The sequence below is a fragment of the Pocillopora verrucosa genome, chromosome 9 (genome assembly GCF_036669915.1).
Source record: "Pocillopora verrucosa isolate sample1 chromosome 9, ASM3666991v2, whole genome shotgun sequence".
Lineage (NCBI taxonomy): Eukaryota > Metazoa > Cnidaria > Anthozoa > Scleractinia > Pocilloporidae > Pocillopora > Pocillopora verrucosa.
The window spans coordinates 14919958-14935809 of record NC_089320.1 but is presented as its reverse complement, the minus strand read 5'-3'; the positions used below and the strand labels follow the sequence as shown (position 1 = coordinate 14935809).

Genomic DNA, 15852 nt, shown 5'->3' with positions numbered 1-15852 from the left:
TCATCATAATATTATTTTATATTGATCTATTTGTTTTATTATTTATTTATTTATTTATTTTTGATACGGCGCGGAGAGAATATGTGGTTGGTTCATTCAAAGTCTGCACTGCTTTTTTTTTTGTTAACGAACTTAAGTTCCGAGTTTAAGGTCTGTAGTCTACCTCTCATAAATTGTAATTGCCTCACCCACTGTAAGTATTGTTTAGTATGTAGAGTAAGCTAATTATTGATTTAAAATTCGTAATGCAAGTAGTGTAAGCATCATAAAGTTTGTACTGTATATTAATTTAAGAGAGAGAGATCCTTTTGGTAAGTTGTCTTAAACGTGAGTATTGATAAGTATAAATAGAAAAAGGGGTTTTATGAATTGAAGTCACGTAAGCATTGTTAGTATCGTAATTACTGTAAGTGTTTTACGTAGTAGTATTGCACTGTTGTATGTAAATTAAAAGTTAATTAAAACAATTGTTAAAAGAAAAGGGTGAAAAAAGGACTGACTCACTGACCGGGAAGAAAATTGCGCACTGTCACATGAAAAACAAAAAACATCTTACTAACATCGATTAGCTTTGGAAACCAGATTCTAAACTTCATTTTCCACCATGGTGTTTCTTGCACCAGGTGATCGCTCTCTAAAAATAGCCTGTTCAAAATGTCTCCACAAGGAGTCGAACCACTGACCTACAGGAAGTACTTTGGACGCTTAAGCAAACATCCTGCTCTCCCCAGTAATAGGATTTAGATGTATCGCTTTAATCGCGTGAGTAAAAGAGAGAAGGTTCTGTTATAGAAAGATTTCCTCTCTTTTCACTCCTTCTGGGTTAACCATGTTTTTCGCCCTGATCGATAGGAAAAGCGAGAAAGATTCATCTTATTCATCTTATGACTGAGACCATTCCTTTGAATCACGTGTCTCGAAAGGCCTGCGAAAAATGGTCATATGAGCCTATAACCGATAAAGTTACATTTGATTTTGCTTAAATCGGCAAACGCAAAAGGTTGCATTGCTCAGGTTCCTATTTTGGTATCGCGAAGACAGACTGCAACGTTTGATGAAAATTACCAGAGCGAAAGGGAAAAAAAAAAAACGGTGAGTGGTTCTTTAGGTTGTCAGCTGCGGTCAAAAGTGGTATTTTTAGAGCGCCAAGTAGTGCGAGACGAATATCACAAGAACCGATTACCGCTGAAGAGATGAAATTTATAGAAACGTCGATACTGAAGGACTGGTGATTGACCGATTCTAACTCTAACTTTGTTCTGTTTCAACTTGAAATTCAAAGGCTTTCTTAGATGGTCACAAAGCAATCTGATTTCTCGATGGTCGTTAAACGATGAATCGAAAACAAAAACATGCCAGAAAAACAAAGCAGGTAAAAAAATCACTCTCGTGCAGGCTATGCGATTAATTACTCGTAAAAATCAGCGAGTGGCCGAAAACCACGCAACATGAAAAAAAAGGAGACATCTCATGTTACATTTTTGATGAAGTTTCCTGTATAACCGTCCGAGGCTCGTGGCATTGACAACTTGCTCACTAACAGCACCCTTGATTCTCCAGTTTCTTCGTTACCTTGTCTTTTTTGTTCATTTCCAACGTCACTTAGTCGCTTTTGTTTGTTTTTGAAATTGTGCGTGATGAAATTTGACCACAGGATAGGCATAATAACAACCCCCCTCTATAGAAACCGCTGGCATGGTTTTTCTACTTGAAGTATAGCAACATTATTTGTTCAGCTGCTGATAGACGTCAGTAAATAGACGACACAAGCTCGGGTGCACTCACGCGTTAACGCACCGATTTTTCCCTTGTTACGTTTACAGATCACTTGTGGAAAATTTCCACACAAGAATTTACGAAGAGCCCACAACAGGTTAAATTTTTCTTCAGAGGAGAAACCTCAGAAAGTATAATTCCAAGAAAACCTACGTGAGGTATGATCATAACACGTTAAAGTAAATTTACATATCTAAAAGAAACTTCAGTATATATCAGTTTTTGTTTGGTGCTGGTGAGTTGTTTTTCTCACCTTTTTACGACTGAACATGACAAAAGATCCATAGTTACTTTAAACTCCTGGCATGAGTTAATCATGACATATTTTGCGAGAACGACCTGACGTTTTCACGATACATTCAAAATTAAACGAAATGCTTCTCCAAGAAGAGTAAACTTCGGATATTTTGACAAACAAACGCAAAGTATTATTACTACACGGTAAGATATCATGGAACAACAAAAGACTAGAAACAATCAAAACAACTTGTTCGAGTGTCATTCTCATTGTATTAACTGACTTTGAATGCACAGAATCTGAATCACCAAAACAAAATTCGAACGACTCTCAATTTCAAGAGATTCAAAAAGAAAAAAGGAAATGATATTTTTGAATATCATTCAGGCTTACAAAACATATGATACCGAACGATACTTTTATCATTTTCTACTGCGGTGAAGAGGTTTGCGCAACCAGCTCGTTAGCATCCCAAATTGTATATTAAGTACCCTTTAATTCACGTTTTTTTTTCATTTTCATCTCACCCACTCCTGACTCGAATTTGCAGAACTTTTCGTTATAAAGAATTCATCCGAGGGAAGACAGACTTAGCTATAGTCGTATAGAAGAGAAAACTGGCTAAAAATGGTCTTTCTGTGTACGTGTCTGGACCGCTCTGTAATTCATCACCCTCAGGTCAAGAAATAATTATTCTCAAAATGATTGAAATTCATTTGTAATGCCATCTTAAGTCTACCGGCAACGAAAACCCCATAAACATTTCTCTGCTCTCAACTTGTGGCTTCGATGTTTAATTGCCGGCACTATGCACCCAAACTATTCAGGGAGGCATTAGTTTAGGCGCAATCTTGAATTAATTTTTCAAAGCTTTTTCTTCCTCTTTTACGTGCGAAGATTAATTCGTCACTCATCATTTACAAGTCAAATATAATTCGATTCATTAATCATTTTTGAATGAGTGTTCTTTTGTTCTAAATTAAAGAAGGCATCTTTTAGACACACGACATATTATGCACTACAAAGTTTTTGAAAATAACGACGTCACAATGCGCGCATCTTAACCATTTAACTCCCATGAGTGACCAAGACAGAATTTCTCCTCAGAATATCAATATAATATCAAGCAGACAAGTAATGAGAATAAAGGAAAATATCAATCAGGGGATTATTAGTTGATCCAGTACAAATTCTCCGAACTAACTTCGTGGCCATTATATGGTAAACAGTAAGAAGAATTATTAAGCTTATTTTTTTGTAATCTTCTCCATTCTGTATCCTACTTCCTTTTTGATTGATTCTTACCTTTTCGGCGCCTTTGTTTTATGAAAATTTGAAAAGTTTATGAGACCCTTTTTAAGTTAATTAAACTGATTTCTTTCTTCGAAGGAAAAAAAAAGGCACAGGTAATGTAGTGCGAGGTAATGACGGCCATCAATGTCTGACTGAGTTAATCATAGCCATTTGAAAGATGTTAACAACGCTTCCTTCGGCTTTCAGTGATGTTTTTTTTTGCAATTACGCCTACAAGGAAATGGAAGACCACGCGCCACATTATGCATGCTGCGAATTGTCGTGTTTTTTTTCACGGAAGTGAGTCAAATGAAAGAACGAAATTTAGTGAACTCGGTCCACGACGATATGCTAATGACGTTTCCTTTAGATTTCAGTGAGTTTTTTTTCAATTAGGCTTACGAGGAAATGGAAGACTACGGGCCACATAACGCAGGCTGTGATTTTTGGTTGTTTTCTCTCATGGAAGTATAGATCAAATCAATCGAAGACGAATGAAGCAAGCAAAACTAAACAAAAGAAATGAAGAAGTAACCTCTCGTATAAGCTCTCTTTACGTTGCGATATTTAAATCGGTGATCGAAGTACTTCCATGATCTCAAATAACTAGGGTATCTTGCAGTTGACGTAGGGTCCATTTAAGGTTTATTTGTCAGTTTTGCACCTCGCATCCTGTATTGTACTTAATAACCACGTACGTAATCACGGGAATGAACGTGCGCGCATTCTGAGAACACGGTATTGTTTTTCAATCCACGGACCAGATAAAGAGGTACGATGGTCTTTAGCTCTTGAAAGACCACGGTGACCAATCTTTTTTATTGCATTTTTCGAAACAGACATTGTAGGGAACATTTAAGGAAAGTTTCAAAGAAATTGTTCGATAACTTTATTTTCTGAGGACTCACCTTAAAGTAGAACTGCAACGCGTGCGTAGGAGAAACTTTTTTTGATATTCTGCCAGATTTGACTCTTACACCTGTTGGTATTGGCAAAAACATACGAAAAAACAGGTCATAATTTTCCAATGTGAAAGATCTCTGTAGGCACAAGAACATCAAAGAAGACTGTCAAACGGAAGGCGAATGACAAATGCAAAAGAAATCTGCAAAATAGGGTGAGACGAGAAAAATTATTTTCAGAAAACTTCCTGACCCTGAAATTCGATGTCGAAATTGGAAGAACACTTCGAGCTTACTTTGCCGTAGCTACTACGTCCATATAAAAATTTTTTTCGACTCGAACGTTTTTCCTTTCAGGGTTTAAACATTAAACTTCATTATAAGGCGGAAAATAACACATGTTGCAAGATTTAATTACCTGATTGTGGTTCTATTTCTAATAAGTGACAACAGGACTATTTTAGTTCAACCTACTCTGCAGTGAATGTTTGATAAATCATACCAGATGAAAAGAATACTACTGATTTTTTTCCTGTTGTTCTCTTAAAAAAATCCGAAAACTTGAAAACCCGATCACGCATGATGAAATATTTTATTGGCAAAAATTTTCGAGGTTTTTTTTTTTTGCCTCTTCTCTTGCAACATCGCAGGCTGTACTAAATAATTTAAAAATCTATGTTGACATAGTTTTCATGTTTATGCATGAACGTGAAAACCGTGAAATTTAAACCTTCAATTCACGAAGGAGGATGGCCGTTTCATTTGGTTTTCTGCCAGTCTCAGAGAACATTCAGCTGGTACGGAAAAAATGAGCCCTCGACGAATATGGTGATGAGAAGCTTGGTGAAAAAAATCGGAACTCCACAGAAATATCAGTGTAGCTTTATCAATTCAATTTAGATTGAAATGCTCTAAGAAATATTAATAAGTGCCTGAAAATTGCGAATGATTTTTATAATAATAATTTATACGGTGCCATACGTTGAGTAATTATAAGCCCATTTGTAATCGCCTTAGACCCTTCCACTAAACAATAACCCCTAGTCGATAATTTTCTCTCCTCTCATCACCTTTTTGTTTAAAAACATATCAATAATGTAGGAAAAATTCCTGTTTGTTCACTCCTGGGAGAGAGAACTTTAAAAAGAACTAGAAGTTAAAGCGAACAGGCGGAGTTAAGCGTAAAATTGGAATTTACACTCTTCAAAAGCTTACGCTAAATGTTTTCAAGATGGAGGAACTGTGAGAGGGTTCCCTACAAATTTCTTAGAAACCTCTTTGCTGGTCGTCCTCCTTCGGCTTTGTGTTGTTACGGGAAAATTTACTGATTTTTCCCGTGTGTGTTATTCGGAACATATTTATTCGTAAACTTTCACATTTAACCATTTCAAGTCCTTTCATTTAAAAAAAATCAAAAAATGTATAAAAACCACAGAAGCTTTTAGAATAGATTTTTGTTGTTACTCGCTTTCATCACATGTACCTGCTTGTCGGCACTTTTTTTTATTTATTACATGGTTTTTTTAAGTAAATATAAGTGTTGATGGTCTTTCTGGAAACGTTGGTTTTCATGGTAGATGGCAGCTGAGTTTATACTCGTAAATCTTATTTCTTTTCATGCGATGGTTTCCAAGCCAATCTTGCATAGATAAGCAGAAACTTTTAATCGCTTTTCCGTTTTTTATTTCCTAAGCTGCGCTACTGCAATTAAGATAGGTATTGTTTTCTATATCAGAGCTGTAAAATTGCACCTAAGTTTCCTACGTTAATGGCCTAGAGTTTATTGCATCCGTCTTTTTAATTTTGAGATTCTTTCCGTCGTAGAAACAGATGGAATATTTAAGTAGTTTTCGTTTAACTTCAAAGAGACTTTTCTCCGCTCCTTTGTGTCCTTATTCAAATATTGCGATTTGTGTAACAATAGCAGTTCACACCAGTTACTTCTTAAGCAAGTACCTTGTACAGCTTCGTTGATTACAAACTAGAGTATGCTAGAGGTCATGTCGCTTGTTGGCCCGACCTAGAATAAAAGTACTGTGGAACCAAAGATTGTCTTATCCTTGACGTCCGTATAAGCTCGCTCGAAGTAGATCTCCGTGTACCAGGAAATCGTGACGAGTTTCCGTTCTCGCTGCCAAGTCGTCTCTACAGAGTTATTTCCCCCAGTTGTTATTGTGCCGTCCGCGAAGATTCAGTCTTCCAGTTAGCGAGCGAAAAACTATCGTCGCAGTGTTCAAAATTACTAAAGAAACTAAGGGTGCGTTCCTCTGGGAGAGTCCGGATAAGAATTTCTGATCTGTGGCGTTCCTTTCCAGCAAATCAATTTTCAGATCAGTGATTTATCAAATTCTCAATGCGGATATGGCTCTGCCTCTTCCTTATCAAGAGATACAACAGAAATTCTTCATCTTCACAACTTCTCGCTTCTTGTAATATTGAATCATCGGAAAGTTCATCTATTAACGAAACAAAAGCTGCTCTAAACGCGACGGCAATCTTGTTTTCGTTTTTAAATTTAGCGCGCGATTCTGTTGACGTGCTCTACAATTTCGCGCCTGCTGTCGTGATAACTGATCCAATGAACTAAAGCTCCGGTTCTTCGATGCACCGTAATCTGTGTGATCTTGGATCACAAATCCTAATCCGGATCCTCCCAAAGGATGCACCTTAAGACAAGAATCTCCAAAAAGTACATTGTTTTGATAGCGTCACGCAGTAAGAACTACAATGCCCAATTCTTATGAAAAGCAACAACTTAACATCGTCTGCCTCACAAAGTTCACCGGTTTTTTCGAAAACTGACGCTTCTTGACAAACGTTTAGGCGACTGTTGACTACCGCGAAGTTGCTGATCCGCCAAGGGGGTTAAACACTTGAAATTACCATCTTTACATTTTCCGTTGTAAAAATTCATTACAGTTTTACTTTCTGACGTTTGAATTTCAGCAACTCTTTCGATTTTTGAAGAATCTTCTTTAGGAAGAAAACAATTTAAATGTTTTATTGTAGTGAGCAATGAAAATGACTTGGGTAAAATAGAATAAGGTTATTCACAAATGGTTTCGTCCACTAGGACAGAAATTAAATTGTATCTAAACTCTTTTCCCCGTAAATGAAAGTGACTCTTTTCATGATATAAAATTTAACAGATGGTTAAAAGATGTGACAACAATTGGACGTCTCTTGTCAACAAAACAGTTAAATTATCGAAGTGACTGCAAATTAGAATCATCTATTATCTCAACAAGACAGCGGTGGTATTAAACAAAAAGATCTATTAACCAATATCTTTGACTCGAAGTAATGAGGACGAGATAAGATATTCCTGTTTCAATGTCGAATCTGTTTCACGGCTTTGCATGAAGAAACTCTCTACATATTTTGAACCTATCAACTCTACGGATTCGTTTAAAACGACGTTAGAAAGGCTGGGTTCGGAGATCAATGTGATTTTTAATTTTATACATTAGTTTCTGGAGGAGTCAAAGCGTGCTATAAATAAAGTTGGTTGTAATATTTTCTTCATATGAAATAGATGCTTTTGGCAATGCAAATTAAAAGGAGGTACAACCGATTAGCGTTTTACTTTGTAAATGGAAAATTCGTTTTCAAAGGATATAAAAGTCATCCATTAGTATTGCTGTCCCCTAAGGAAGAAATAAATAGCGATTTTGTTACGTTAAGCCAAGTCACCAGCTGCTCTGCGTATCGTGAGATAATCGTACGTCGCTCTCTGAACAGTTTAAGGTCATTCTTACATCTGCCGCGTTGTATAAGGTGTTCTTTGGTCTCGCACAGAATTGAGTCGAAATTGAAGGTGAACCGTGTTAAAGGTTTGTAAACCCTTTTGTCGACCTTTCGAATGTCGCTCCCAATAGCTGGGCCACATTTTTTTAAAATGTTTTTCTTTTACGTCCAAGAAAAAATATTCCTGATTACGATGGGTGTTTGCGATCTGATAAAAAATATCTGCCATTCGTAATTAAAAAATGTGTTTAAATGTCAAGCTTCTGTTAATGCACATGAAAACCGCAAGGGCCGTCAATAAAACCATTTTGTTCTGTTATTTAATTCTAAACATGCGGCAAATACATAGAACTTTAAACAATTTCCTTCCTTGATAAAGAGGTATAAGTCTTCCACGAGGGTTAACAACAACGAGGAATAGTTTTTTCTTCTACTCGAGGAAAAAGTTAGTTGTGGATCTCTTAAAAGGTTTGCCTGAAGCCTATTTGGGGTTTACATCTTTCACTGAAACTCTATTTAAGCTTTTACCGATTAGTGACTAAGAGTTTCGGGCGTAGTCCGTGACGCATGAATGAAGTTGCACGGGGTATTCAGTTTAGAAAACCTTCCTTTTGAACAGCAAGGTTTAGGGTGTAAATAAAAGAACATAGACTGTGATTTTACAATAGTCGCGAAGATTTTGCCGGTGATCTGCTGGCGAAGACTGAGAAGTTTTTCGACGTTTCCAATTTTTTTTCATGTTACGTTTAAGAATTTCATGCTGGAAACTGAAAATGATGTCAAATAAATTCCATGCTGAGTTCAAGCTTCCCAGCTTCTCGGCGGGGTGAACCACCCCATTAGTGTGTTGAAATGTAACTGAAAGCAGACTTTACAAATAGTGAACAGTGTCCATTGGTTACGCACAAAGGACTGAATGATAAAATTTTCTTTGGCTTCTTCGGCTGAGGATCTTAATTACATAAAATGAAATATTGATGTCCTCAAACAAAGCGGTTTTCATTGCTTCTCCGCCCGTTTAACACGTATTTTATTTCAATCATTATTGAACGAGAAGCCAGCAATGGGGAGTGATTCAATATAAATTAAAAAAATTTATGGAACGGCTCGGGAAAGGGAAACAGAATGGATACATCTCGGTTAAGTAACATTTCATTTCACTTTATGTAGATTTTTAGACAACGATGTGTTGAAAATTGCATTGATTACGGCTCTCTATGTTATCAGTTTTCTGTATCTCAACAGTTCATGTAAACACACTCACAGGGTGATCTGCCTTCAGTGGCTGATCTTCCTTTGCCCTTTACGTGAACACTTCTCCGTTGTGTGTTACTGTAGAAGAACATGAACTGGTTATTGATAATCTACGTGCTTCACTGAGAAAGTAATAGCATGTCGTATCATTTACATTCTATAAATAGATGTGGTTCACAAATATGATCAATTTTCATAAAAAGGAAAGTAATTTAAATCTTCCCAAGGTGCCCACAGCAATTTTCCAAGGTGAGAAATTTTAATTTGGAATTGTTTAGGGAAGTCTAACTCTGACAGGTGAGAAAATGGGATCACAATTGTATCATAAATTTTGGTATCAAATTGTTGGAAAAAGATTCTACTCTGTTGGAACTGAAGAAGTCACATTTATCGTATAACCTTTCCGCTGATGCACACAGGTACAGACAGCGTAAAACCAAGCGCAAAAAAGGCATGAGCATGCAGGGTCCAAATTTATTTTTTCTCACTTAGCTCAACAAAACATAACGAAACCGCTGTTGAAGCTTTTTTTTAGCCAAATGATTGTAAAAGAATAATATCTTCTGCCGTACTCTCTAAGGGTTCTTGAGCGATACAATTCGCAGGAGAGAAAAAAGCGGCAAAACCACAAGATATTTGCGGTATGCAAATCACGTTTAATAATGTTGTACCGGAATCGGAAAAACGCCATATTATGATTTTGTACAACAACACATTAACGTGTTCAGGGTACGTTCAAAGTTATTCAAAATCAAACTCGGACATGCAGCTATACAACTATATTTCTCAGCTAAAGAACCAAGAGACAAGGAAAAGAAATTTCTGAGTAATCGGCCTAAATTTATCCTTTGAAAGGGCAAAGAACGTTTTTACATTTTTAACTATTTTAAGACTCGCTGTAGAAACTGTGGTGCTGCTTCGGTGGGAGAGTATAACAAGGTAATTTAGCATCATCAAATGAGTTGATAACTTAAATTTGCCACCATAAAGAGTTTCAAAGCTGACGTTTCGAGTGTTAGCCCTTCGTCATTTGCTTTTAAACTCTTTACGGCGGCCATTTACTCAGTTGATATTGTGTTTTACTTCATCTTGAGCTTGCAAAGTGGCTTTAATGTGTAAAAAAAAAAAAAAAAATTGCAACATTCGATGAAAGAGAAAAAAGTACAAGAATCAAGACGGTATACATAAGTGCAAACAGCGCTTACATCAAGTAAAGCCATGGTCCTCGCTGGCGTGATGCAATTTTAGCAGTTGCAGAAAACTGAGAAGTCTGAAAATTCAGGCTTCGACAGGATTCGAACCTATGCCTCCTAGATACTAGTTGGTTACTACAACCAACTGAGCTGTAAAGCACTGGGAGCGAGGCAAAGTTTAGAGTGCATAGAGTGCATATATTCTGTCACAAAAAACGGGAAAAAAAATACGAGCTTGAAAGATCGGGAAAAAATGCCTCGGGTCAAACGTCCCTTTAAGAGGAAATGAGCCACAACCCCTCGTTACAATTAGTGAAACACCTACCACATGTCAAGAAAAATGACGAGGAAAAAAACCTCAAGAAGAAAACTGACCTTTGATAGAAAAGCGGGGTGCCTCAACTAAAATCGGCTCAAAAGAACTTGTGTCATTTCTGTTAGTTCCAGTGATTATATCGTCAGGTCAAGATACAAACCAACGTGAATATTATCATGCATGCTTAAAGTTATGAATTAAAAGGTTTCTATTTAGAACAATTAATTTATAAGATGCTTTCATTTCTCTTAGATGTCTCGGCAATTTGTCAAATTAAAGCAAAAGAAGTAAGTTTTTATCTTATCAAATCATTAATTCAATAAGAGTATCCAAAATTCCTGGTTCATCTTTATTCTTAAAAGCAATAAATCCTTTGGAATGACATGTCTCAACTAAAAGTCCTACTGGTGAGCCTCCTTCTTCTTAACTAAACTGTTTGAACTTATTTTAAATAGAAGAGCCAGTCTACGTTCCCGCTGGCATTCAAACCGCATTTAGATTCTGTACAATAGTGTGTTAATAAGAATGAATTCCAAATGGAAAAGCTGCGATGAAGTCTTGCGTGTAAGCATGAATTGAGATACGTTTCACAGGATCAAAGATTCCATGTTTCAAGGCTACGAAAAAACTTTAGGCGTATTTTATTGAATACGTAAATCGTCAGTTTTAGTCTAACAGGGGCATCTTTAATGTTTGCCCGTAGCATCCAATCTATCGGCTTATTCGTGGTCTTATCGCTAACAGGTAATAACACAGTAAAAAAAGGTTCTGTCATGGGACGTTCTAACCCCACGTTCTACTAAAGATCTAAAATCTTACGTCAAAATTAGGGAGATTCCGATGACCAAATTTTTTTCACCAAAGTTCAGATAAAAAAAAAGAAAAAAGCGGAGAGGCAAAAGAGTGATTTATGTGAGCATTACATACAACACCTGCAGCCTTTTTAAACTCCACTGCCCGGCACTATTGCGATGCTTTTAAGTTTGAGTTTGATTTATGTCCACTTTGTAAAACAAACAGTCAATTGAAAATGCTCGCTTGAGCGGCCAATTACAGTTTCTAATTGGCAACCTCTATGCTAAAACCAAAATAGTTATAATGAATCATTTCAAAACAGAGCAGCTGTCACTGTCATGGCCATTCAATTCATTTGATCAGTTTTACCTCATGGACAGAGAACCTTGAAGGTATGTTGAATTTGGTCGCTCTGAATTTTCATCTACGGGTTCAATTGTCCAAATATCACTAAAAATTGGGAAATTCTTCACGGGAACCGCAAATATCTCAGTGAGTTAAAACATAACGTTCGTGGCTAAGGCAAAGTACAGTCTGATTTCATTTTCATCTCTTTACCCATAATCCTTACATCACCGTTGAAGAGAAACTATAAAAAGAAATCAGTATATTACTAACAATTGCGCAACTATTTCAAACTTAACATAAATGTAGCTCACACAAGAAGGCATTAATCTCATTTTTTGCCGCTTGTCGTTAATTTCATGTTTCTCACTTCTCTTATAAGTCACGATCACCAGCAGGTATTCTGATCAAGTTTGGAGGTTTATTTGTTAATAGCGGCATTCCGGTTAGTGACTATATAGATGCTTGATTAAATACCACAGGAGACTTTCTAGGCTCGATTTCTGCTATTTTTTGGCGTCCAGTCCTTTAGGACAGATAGTTAATTTCTGCTGTTTGGCGAGTGATAAAAGGACGAAGAAGTGAAATGGCAGAAAGAAAGAAAACGTAGTTATTTTGGTAATAAAAGAATGCTGATAAATTAGTAAGCTTTGAATTGTTCCGTTTGCAGCTGCGAGTTGAAATGAAAGAAATGGAGGGCACGTTTAGCAACGAAACAAACCACACATCTTCAATGAATGGAGGTACCGCACCATTGCCACCAACGTTTCCAGAATACCTTCACCAGCCACTGTGGGCCCATGTGTTCCAAATCACCCTGTGGTCAACTGTGGTATTCCTGGGAGTTATTGGCAACCTCTTGGTGTGCACTGTAATACTCAGACGACCCAGGATGAAGACGACGATGAATTATTACTTGCTAAGCTTGGCCGTTGCAGACTTAGGAGTTTTAATATTAATCTATCCTGTGGCTGTGCTAAAATACCTAAGACCATTTCGATGGGTTCTAGGAAAGCCGGCATGTTTATTTATGGTTCCTACACAGGAGATCTTCTTTGGATCCTCCATCTGGTCCATAACAGCAATTGCCATCGAGAGATACCGAAATATAATTGGCTCTAAACGATATCAGCTAAATCGCGGGTCTCGAACAACAACCTGGATGGTTATAATGGGCGTCTGGTTGGCATCATTTTTAGTCTCATGCGTTCCTCTTTACCCCGTTATTACCTACGAGCCCTCTATCCCATTATGCTATCCCGATTGGTCAGATAATTATGGAGGATATGCTGTTTTTGTGTCTTACTCGGTAGCTCTTATTGTGGTTTGGTATGCCCTTCCTCTCGCTGTTATCGCATTCACGTACATAAGGATCAAGAATCGTGTACATCGTAGTGCTGTGTTCCGACAGTCGATGTCAATTGGCGATGAAAAGGAAGAAATTCTCTCGTTCCAGGCTCCAAAAAACCACGATAGATCTCGTCAAAGAATATGGCGACAGAGCAACAAAGCAAGACAGATTCTTACCCCACTTGTTGTATTATTTGCCGTGACAATGTTCCCACTGACCGCCTTTCGGCTCCTAATACTCATCAAGCCCAAGGTTTGGACCAGCCCCTACTATAACCTGTTAATGGGCCAAGTAACATTATTCGTTATGGTCAACTCCTCAGCTAATCCACTTGTGTATTACATTACAAGTAAAGAGTTCAAAGATGCACTCAAGGAATTGTTTAAAAAAAGGCGTTTCCAGTCATGGAGACAGTGCAGTGACAAAGGAGGTAAAGCATCATCTATCTCGAGAACGACAGGCGTTTAAGGACAAAATCAAGAAGCAGCAGCAGATAAAACACAATGGTAACGACACACATCGCCAAAAGTTACGCTGCCTGCAGCTTGCTAGGAGCCTGCCTCGGGTTGTTCGAGATAACGCTATCCACTCGATAAATCTCTATCCTTTGGATAGCGAAATACCTTTTGTACTCTGGAGAGCGTTTTATCCGGTGGATAGCGTTATGCGTTCTTTGAACAACTGGGTCCTGAAGAAAATACTATATTTCGATTCAAGTGGATGGATAAAGTTGTTATGAAGGTATAACAGCCAATGGATCGGCCATTTCAGACCAGGGAAGTGGATCTCTTATGTACACCTGCTTATGTTAACAGTCTTGGAAAAACCGTCCATATTTAATTCAAGTAGTAGGATTAAGTTGTCATTTCAAGAAACTGGAGTAGCAATAGTATCGAAGTGGCCATTCAAAACAGGTGTAAAAAGTTGAGGTGTGGACAAAACAACTTATTTATCAACTCTTTCACTCCAGGAAAGTGGCTCTCAATGTATGCCAGTAGCCTGCAGAAAAACACTTCATTTACATTCAAGCTGTTTGATAAAGTTCTCACGAGGATAAAGTAACTTCTTGTGGGAAGGGCCAATCTGAGTGCACGGTGGTTGTCTTTGGTAACAACCGTTTGCCAAGGCCTTGGAAAAAACTATATCGTGCAATTTAACTAAGTGGATTAGAGTGGCATGAGGATAACGGAGCCAACTTATTTAGCTACGATAGTGTGGCGTGCAGCGAGTGCTGGGAAGCTGCAATTGTACGAAGAATCTAACCACTCTATTTAAGCAACCGATCAATCATTTGTTACAGGCAAAGAAAGTTAAAAGCGCAGTACAGTACTAGCTGTAGTCAATACTGCAAAAAAAGTTGAAAACGTTGGAACTAAGAGCAAAAACATTGACGTTTTCAGACGTATTTGTTTAGTTCATGAATAATATACTTTCAACATCCCTTTAGAAATACCTTTTGAAAACAACATGCATCAAACCATGCAAACCAGTAGTTCGATTTAAGAGCTGCGACGATCTGAACCTTAGCAATCACTCTAAAAGATGAATCGTTGTGCATTCTACAATACGCGACTTTGCTAATACTGGGGTCAGAATGAACGCTGGGATTAGCCAACCCGGCACCAGTTCCCTCAAGGAGCAGCCTCGATACTTTTTCATAAAAATGATAAACGTGATTTCACTCTCATACTCCCCATAGAGTTAGCGTAAGTATTAGTGACAACTTGTCAACAACTGGTTCTGGGATTCTTCATAGAATTAGTGCGAGCATAAGAAAGCAGTATCTGCAAATGTTAGTGTGCAAGATCATTAGACAAACTACCCACTTCTCTTTTTAATATTGTAAATCACATGAGAGATTAGGCTACAGGACTTCTATCGCGAAGCTTCTCAGCCCATTTTCAGTAAAACTATTCATAGCTAGAGCCAAGTGTAACAACCTTTGAACCAAAAGAGATAAAAAGAAATTCAACCAGTGCGTGTCTTAAAGTTCTGTGATAAATTAACTTCAGAGGCGGGTGGCTTCTGTGACAAGTAGTCACTTGGGATAGACCGTTTCCGGTTCCATGACACTCTCCGTGTTTTAGCGCGGAAAACCGTCTTAGGTTGGTTAGGTCAGTTGGTTGATCAACTTTTTCGATTGAAAACAAACCAAGTTGAATTCACAACTGTTTATATAAGAGAGAGAGAAGTAGGAATCGCACTTCAGGACACCATGCTCTCTTAGCTGAACTCGTTAACACAGAGAAGCCTAGAAATGACGACTCCTGGAGTCAATCGAAAAGGTTCGATCAAGTGGAACGAGGTTGGTGTTCCAGTAGCAGACTTCAACCTACATCGGTTGTGGTTGAAAAGGTTAAACCCAATAGCACACGATTTAGTATTATCAACCGAGTCGATAACGTAAATTGGCCACCGTAGAGTTTCACAGTTCACGTTTCTAGTGTTAGCCCTTCGTCAGAGCGAATGGAGGAATTGTGGGTTGTGTGTGTGTTTATAAGCAGAAAATGGCGCAACGCTATTGGTGGGAACATGGCGACGAGAAAACAAGAAAAAATTCGTTGGATGAAAAACGCTCTTTTTCCCTTTGCTTTTTTAGCTGCAAAACTCTAGGACAAAAATTTATCTTTCCAATCGGCACT

General features: G+C 37.7%; 1 protein-coding gene across 4 annotated transcripts; it reads left to right on the top strand.

Annotated features, from left to right (window-relative positions):
• The first annotated feature begins 1276 nt into the window (after positions 1–1276).
• Positions 1277–15185, top strand: LOC131789400 (adenosine receptor A3-like). Of its 4 annotated transcripts, XM_059106507.2 has the most exons (4): positions 1277–1372; positions 1824–1934; positions 10972–11006; positions 12530–15185. In XM_059106507.2, the coding sequence occupies exon 4, from the start codon at positions 12542–12544 to the stop codon at positions 13676–13678; it is 1137 nt and encodes a 378-aa protein (XP_058962490.2). In that variant the 5' UTR covers positions 1277–1372; positions 1824–1934; positions 10972–11006; positions 12530–12541; the 3' UTR covers positions 13679–15185. The 4 variants fall into 4 exon arrangements, with proteins under 4 accessions (XP_058962490.2, XP_066028157.1, XP_058962489.2 ...); XM_066172060.1 differs by lacking the exon at positions 1277–1372 and having other exon boundaries at positions 1762–1934; XM_059106506.2 differs by lacking the exons at positions 1277–1372; positions 10972–11006 and having other exon boundaries at positions 1762–1934.
• The last annotated feature ends 667 nt before the right edge of the window (positions 15186–15852 follow it).